Here is a 7,637-nt window from a genome sequence, read left to right on the forward strand (position 1 = left end):
GGCGCTGTAGCTGCCATCAGGTTGGTATCAGCATCAGTTTGTTTTCCTGGAGATGCGTCAAGCTAACCAGAGTTCACTAGAATCGTGTCGGAATGGAGGCGATGTTACCTTCAAAATAAAAGCCTAGAATGTGTCACTCCTGGAAGAAGGATTATGTGGGTAATCGTAAAAAAGCAAAAACAGTGTTTTCATTTACTGCAGAGTCCTCCTTTATTAATCCGTTACCTTCAGTTCTGTACTTTGTAGTACTCAAAAAGAAAAAAAAAAACTTGACACGTTGGTCAATAAGGGTTTTATTTTTAAGGCTATGACCGGAAGTCCTATTTTTTATTCTGGCTGACTTGACACTGGTGGGTTTTTTTGGGACTGATAATCATAACTTCCTATGGAATGAATTGATACAGTTAGTTTAGGAAAATATAGAAGCAACATTTCTGAAGCTTCAATGAGCTATCTGAAAACATTTGGACAGCTGGACATTATTACTCCGTTTTCATTAAAACTAACATGTTTACTCTGTGTGTACACTGCAACTTCAAATAATTAGCAGCTGATGTTAGCTTGCAATGCCTCTCGTCCCAGCAAACCAAGCCCAGTTGATTCGGTCCAGTCAAAAGGACGAACATTATCAAACCTTCCTGAGAAATAACGCCAACGAGGCTTTTCAGACACTTGCAGGTAAGTCTGCTCATATTAAACACACTGCCAAATTATCGGTCAATGTCTCCGCTATGCTATTCGCGGATACGTACCAAACGCCATTCCAAAAGTTAGCAGTTTTTATGTTCCCTCGCTTACAGACAAATAAACACACCTCCTAAAACATTTTAAAGACTTTTTCCGGATAGAAACCAGACACCTTTCAGTTCGGCATACATCAAATACACCAAGCAGCACTTCTTTTCAATAAAATCTCAATTTTTAGAATGAATTCACATTGCTCGCTACCGCTGTCCAAATGTATTTTGGTGGAAGACTGAGAGTAAACCGAATCTAAAAGTTGAAGTTGTATTTAAATACATGCTGCTTGGTATATTAGATGTACGCCGAATTGAACATTGAATGTTATTGATTCGTAATAGGCTGTAAGTAATGTTCTACCGGCAACACTAAACTGGCAGATTTTGTAACGGAGCTTGGTGTCACGTTCTCTTCATTCACGTATCGGGGCTGATTTACCGTTAGTTACTTTTCGGATGGTAATATTAGTTTACTTAGCTAGCAGTGTGGTAGCTGGTCACATATTGTAGCTATTATTGATATGCATGGAAGCAAAAAGCACTAGTTTTATTTGGGAAACACCAAACCTGTTTATTTTAACTGCATGAATGTCAACGACAGAATGGCACATATCATGGCTCTAGTTTCCCCTAAGCTGCTTACCTTTACTTTTTCTTAAAATTAAACTTTATTAACCCTTTTTCCCTTCCTGTAGGATCCAAGAGATGGCTGGACTGGAGGAAAGAGATAGAACTGTTGTCAGACCTTGCATACTATGTTTTGACTACATTCTCAGGTAGTTACCATACCTTTTTATTAATCTTTACATTGGAGAAAACTTGCAATGGACACGTTGTGGTCTTCAGGAGCAAGCCTGCCTGTTGTCCTCTGTCACATTATGACATGATCAACAGGAGATTTGACTCACATTTTATTTATTATTATGTTATTAGAGTTGGTTTTAAGATTTTACTGATCATTAAAGTATGATTAGGTCTGGTTCTTCAAACTTATTTTTATAGACTTGCTTTTATATGATGCATTTTATCCTATTGTTTTTACATATTGTGTGACATTACAGATTTTATCCCTTTACCCTGTTGCGGTTTGTTATTTTACTTGGCTTTCATTTACTTTGAGTTTGATGTTTGCTCTCATTTGATTGTTTAAGGACTTTGTCAACTCTGTTTTAAAACAATTGCTAGAGAAGCATAGTTAGCTTGCAGTAGCCTGTAATTGATACAAATAATAAAGTCACATTTTCACAATAGAGAGGAGTAAGCTAGCTAATAAGCAGAGATACCACAAAATCATCTTGTGAAAAGGTATATATATTAGGGCTGAACAATTAATCGAAATTTTATCGAAATCGCAATATGGCCTAATGCAATTTTCAAATCGCAGGAGGCGCAATATTTGTTAAAGGTGAAATGTGTCAAAATACCATTTTAAATGAAATATTGTGGTGCTGCAGAGATGTCCTGGCCTACACATCATATTCTACAGACTTAAGAAAACATCTTTGTTTGGTACAGATCCCCGCAAAAATCACACCTTAATCATTTTAATACGTTTTTCAATGAAAATGAGAATAATGATGTAAAAATGATCATTCCCTCTAATATCGCAAATCATATCGCAATTGCAGTATCAGTCAAAATAATCGCCATTAGATATTTTTTCAAAAACGTTCAGCCCTAGCTTACAGTAGCCTGTAATTGATACAAATAATAAAGTCACATTTTCACAATAGAGAGGAGTAAGCTAGCTAATAAGAGCAGAGATACAACAAAAACATCTTGTGAAAAGGTAATGTATTACCATGCAAAATATCGTAGTAATAATAATAATAAAATAACAAAGCTCAAATAATAAAGCTTTGGCTCGCTCATGGCACTGTCCACTGTGCTCCCCAGGCTACCAAACCCTGGGCGAGGAGTACGTCAACATCGTCCAAGTGGACCCCACTAAACGTCGGATCCCCTCGCCGCTCAGACGAGGCCTCCTGGTCCTCGGCCACACCTTTGTGCCGTACCTCCTGGACAAGGTCCTGGTGTGCCTCGAGAACGAGCTGGAAGCCGGGGAGGAGGACCGGGGCGGGGGCGGTCGGCGGCGAGCGGCCTCATCCGGGCCTTGGAGTCCGGGATCGTGGCTGAGGAGCGGCGTCCGGAGGGCGGTGGGCCTGCTGTCGGAGCACCAGAGGAGGGCGGCGGTACCGGCGGTGTTCGCCCTCCAGCAGGGCCTGGCCCTCTTCCACCGAGTCCACGTGGCTCTGTTCTACATCCACGGGGCTTTCTATCACCTGTCCAAGAGGTCGGCCAGTGTCAGCTATGTAGGTGTTTTATTCTATGTTGGACAATTTGACCCATTTACCGGGTGTCATTAGCAGTCCTGATAGAAAGCAGATAGTTACAGCTAGTTTAGAGTTTGTTTGCCTGTTGAAGTGAAACGTAAGACCAAATTTGAAAATGTCACAGCTTCCCTTTAATCAAAAGATCTACGTTAGGGCCATCAACCTCCATTTGATAACATTTAGTCCCAGGGACCCATATGGGAACATTTTAGTTGTTGATTTAGTATTGAATTGTGCAATTGTCTACAGCAGTGGTTCTCAACGTGGGGTCTGGGGACCACCAGGGGTCCTTGAGGGGGTTCCAGGGGGTCCCCAGCAAATTGACGAATTATTCAAGTTCACCATTATTTCATTCATTCATTCATTCACTTCAAGAAGTTAACACAATTAGAGAATGTAAAGGAATGACTATTTTGATCATAGTTTCACTGTTATCTCTCTACCTACAAGAAAGACAGTCATGGAATTCCGGACAAAATCATACCGAACAATCAAAATATTCTCAGATTTGGATCCGAGAGACAGAATCTCATCAAATGGGGGTCCGTGGCTCTAATGTGGACTAAATTAGGGTCCTTGATATCAAAAAGGTTGAGAATCACTGGTCTACACTGTACATGGGGTGATCATATTGATGAGAATGAAACCTATGATTAGAACAGTCATTCTTCTACATTCTCTACTTCGGAAAAGTTCTAGTGAACCCCTGAACCACTGCCTTTAGGAATGATATCACTGTAGGTTATTGCAAGCTAATATATTGTCGTTTCTCCCCTAGCTGCATGTGTTGGGCATGAGCAGTGATGACCGGGCCATCAGGACTAGCTACAGGATACTGGGCTTTGTATCGCTCATCCAGCTGGTCATTACCGTGGTTCTGCAGCTCAACAACTTCAGGCAGAGACAGAGAGCCAGGCAGGAGTGGAAGCTCTACAGGAATCTCACCCCCAGGTACAGTACCAGGGCCAGACCGAAAGCGACTGTAGGCATTTGGCGCGTTCTGCAGGGGTATAGTCTTTCAGATTTGTCCCAGGGTTGTATTTGATTCACAACATGCAAATCCTAGAGCTGTACCCTTTTTTGACCAGTAGCTTCTTGCTGCAGGTTCCAAAATGACCATCAGCCAGGTGCTAAATGTTGGTAAAATTTGTCCCTCTGACCGTGAGCCAGTCACATCAAAGCAAAACAATGTCTTGGATGGTTAACTAACCTAACATTAGTTGAAACTTAATATTATTCCCATGAGGTGTGACAAAGACAAAAAAAAAAGATCGATTTTATAAGTAGGGCTGGGTGCCGGAGGTCGGTGCCAATAGTAGCGACTGAATCACGACGGTACCGAAACATGTGGTACATGAGGTAAACAGTGCCAATTTTCAATACTTCACGCACAACACAAACGCAGCACTAAAATAACTTGGTGCAGCCTCAAATGTCTTGTTTTGTCCACAGCCCAAAGATAATCAGTTTACTGTCATAGAGGAGTAAAGAAACCAGAAAATATTCACATTTAACAATCTGGAATCAGAGAATTTTGACTTGTTTTTCTTAAAAAATTACTCAAACCAATTAATCGATTATCAAAATAGTTGGCGATTAATAGATTAATAGTTGACAACTAATCGATTTGACTTACTGGGATGATGTGTGTGGGTCCTGTCTCTCTCCCCGCAATGTATTGATGGCGATGTAAAAACAAAGTATGGAGAAAAGACAGTTTTCTGTATGGCTCTGTACTAGCCAAGGTCTTTCCCAGTGTAAACGCATCTTGCGCATGGAAGCAGAACTTCAAAATAAAAGCCTCCCCATACGCTGCGCTTACTCACACTTCTAGTTTGCGCACTCACAAACCAGAACCTACAATTTCCTCATGAAAACTACCCGAAAGAAATATTGATTTGGCACCAGTATCGAAATCAAGATACCGGAAAAAACAAAAATCAAACGATGCCTTGCCCTATTTATAAGCGAGTGAGCAAGTTTTAGATTAAATGAAAACTCTGCTTTTGTCTGAATGTTGTTGAATGTTTCACACAGTACCTGGTTCTGTACATGAAATAGCTTTGACAAGCAGGATGACATATTTCTAAATATATAAATAAATGTCTGTAAAAAAAAAAATTGTCAGGTGATTTTCTTTTTGTTTACCAGCCCCTTGGCATGTGAGCCAAAAAGTTCATTTTGGACACTGATGGTAATGTGGTCAAGATTTCCACACCTCACAGTTTATCCAGAAGCACCGAAGAGACCACTTCAAGAACTGTTGGAGCGTTTAATGGAGGCATTGTAGTAAACTGACCTACATGACTTTACTTTTAATGATCAGCTCCTTGCTTTGTGTCTACATCCAGTCCCCAGCATGCAGAGAGCTCCTGCCCCCGGGCCGCCCGCTGTATCCTTTGCCTCGAGGAGAGGAGGCACTCCACCTCCACCCCCTGTGGCCACCTCTTCTGCTGGGAGTGCATCACCGAATGGTGCAACACCAAGGTTAGGCTTAGCTGCTATTGTGAGTAGCACGAGTTACTCCATGATATAACTGTCATACCATATGACTGTGAGACTAATGACTTTAGTATCACTCATTCTGTACCAAACATTTTGATCTAAGCGACAATACCGATGTTGTTTAGACTAATATCTCATTTACTACTGTCTACAACTAGTTTTATATTCTCCCCAATCATTTTGCAATGCATGCCGCATCAAATTCAGTATTTGAACATTCACTGGTTTTTCAAATACAAACATTTCTGTGTCAAATGAAAGGTTGACATACGAGGGATTATTTCCTGGCAGAGACTTCCATTTCTTACTGTGGGTGTCAAGTAAGCAGAGTGTAATATAATGTGCACACTTATATGAAAAAAACTCAACACAGGCACGATGAAAACGATAAAACAGAAACTTTAACACAACCAAATTAAGGATTTGTGTTTACTGTGATGGATTATTCAGCTCAGGCTATTTTCAAGTCTGGGGAATTCCTTTTTATATTGGACAAGAACGCACAGCAAATGGCTTCTGCTTAAGGTAGGAAAACAAGCTCTGATATCTCCAGCTGACTCTGTGCAGACTCCACTAGGAATAATTATAAATTGTAAAAATCCACTTGAAAGCTATAAGCCGATATCCCATGTAATAAACGCTTTTGTGTTTTGCTTATTTCAGACAGAGTGCCCCCTGTGCCGTGAGAAGTTCCAGCCTCATAGACTTGTATACCTGAGGAATTACGACTAGGCCGACAACACCAAATACTACAGACGTGGCATGCTGGCATGTCATGCATTCAAAAAATGCAAATTGATCTTGGACTATATTGCATTTTTAATAACGCCACTCAGGAACATATGAAGACATCAACAACTTTTTTCCAGCAGTCACATGGAAAATATACTGCCAATACTAGGGCTAAGATTATTATAGAAAATTATAGAGGGAAGCATTGAGCATGTTCTCTTAATTCTTTCTAATTTAATTATTTTGCTTATTTGAGGAAAGTTCTTCATTGTTGTTGAACGTTGGATTGTATCAGTCTAATTGTGTAAATAATGCTGTTAATTTACGCTTACAACAAAGACATTGTAATAAAATGCAGAAAATATCCAACAATTTCTCCTAGCATGTGTGTTATGTGGTTTGATTTATTTAAATACTGATGTTTTCCATTCTTGTGTGTGACATTCGTCAACGACTAGCATACAAGTGTCAAGCAGTCAGTTGACATTCAAGTAGTTGAAACAAGCATGTTTGGCATTTATCCAAGTAAAATGACAGTGATTTGCTTCTAGGCATGTCAGCAAATAGCTACAGTATGTGACCATTTTGCTTAGACATTAATCTAACATTAAGCTAACATTACCGTAAGTAACATTAATCAGGGTTCCTACTCAGGTCTGGAAAGTCTGGAAAAGTATTCAAAATGAATTTGATAATTTCCAGGTCTTGAATAGTTTGGGAATTTGAAAAAATGTCTGGAAAAGTATGGTAAATGTTGCGGTTCAGGTCTGATACACACATAATTCTAGCTTTTATGTTGTTGTAGAGCCACTTTGAGTCCACAGTTTTTGTTGATGTGAAGAATAATGTTCAGATAGAGGGACGCTCTTATTACCCAGCCGCTGTCAGCATGCATTATATCAAATACAGACCAAAATCAAATGTAGGAACCCTGCTAATCATCTCACATATTCTGATATTTGTCGCTGTGAAGAACAATCTCCATCTATACAGTGATATGACCTAGTTAGCAGGGGCAAGATGTCTATCTGCGTAAATCATATTGAACACCAGACAAAATCTTCAAAACAAATCAAGGTCTGGAAAAAGTATGGAATTTTTTAATTGAAAATGTGTAGGAACCCTGATTAATGGTAGCTCTGTCAGTCTCTGGTATGGAGAGAACATTATGTCAACTTTTAAATTGATTCGCCTGTTATTCCCACAGTCTTCCACCAAAATACACCGCAGTGGGCAGTGGCAAGCAGTGTGGACCAATTCCCAAAGTTGAAAATCTAATAAAATAAATGCTGCTTTGTGCAATACATGTAGCTAAATTGAAGAGTTG

General features: G+C 39.8%; 1 protein-coding gene across 3 annotated transcripts; it reads left to right on the forward strand.

Annotated features, from left to right (window-relative positions):
• Positions 1-394: 394 nt before the first annotated feature.
• pex10 (peroxisomal biogenesis factor 10) lies at positions 395-6,618 on the forward strand. 3 transcript variants are annotated; one of them, XM_071533928.1, is made up of 6 exons: positions 395-678; positions 1,436-1,516; positions 2,637-3,052; positions 3,852-4,059; positions 5,439-5,560; positions 6,242-6,618. In XM_071533928.1, exons 1-6 carry the CDS (start codon positions 567-569, stop codon positions 6,308-6,310), a joined length of 1,008 nt encoding a protein of 335 aa, XP_071390029.1. In that variant the 5' UTR covers positions 395-566; the 3' UTR covers positions 6,311-6,618. The 3 variants fall into 3 exon arrangements, with proteins under 3 accessions (XP_071390029.1, XP_071390032.1, XP_071390030.1); XM_071533931.1 differs by having other exon boundaries at positions 3,852-4,055; positions 5,441-5,560; XM_071533929.1 differs by having other exon boundaries at positions 3,852-4,024; positions 5,425-5,560.
• The last annotated feature ends 1,019 nt before the right edge of the window (positions 6,619-7,637 follow it).

Source organism: Centroberyx affinis, unplaced genomic scaffold, assembly GCF_046629955.1.
Source record: "Centroberyx affinis isolate AG114_WGS23_722 - 3 ecotype Tasmania unplaced genomic scaffold, CSIRO-AGI_Caff_v1 ptg002466l_1, whole genome shotgun sequence".
Classification (NCBI taxonomy): domain Eukaryota; kingdom Metazoa; phylum Chordata; class Actinopteri; order Beryciformes; family Berycidae; genus Centroberyx; species Centroberyx affinis.

What these genes read in the sequence shown, in the direction of transcription:
- pex10 (XM_071533928.1), top strand. Translation starts at nt 567, where the DNA reads ATGCCTCTCGTCCCAGCAAACCAAGCCCAGTTGATTCGGTCCAGTCAA. An exon ending in TGTTTTGACTACATTCTCAG is followed by an intron (nt 1,517 to 2,636) that starts GTAGTTACCATA and finishes TGTGCTCCCCAG; the next exon opens with GCTACCAAACCCTGGGCGAG. An exon ending in GGTCGGCCAGTGTCAGCTAT is followed by an intron (nt 3,053 to 3,851) that starts GTAGGTGTTTTA and finishes TTTCTCCCCTAG; the next exon opens with CTGCATGTGTTGGGCATGAG.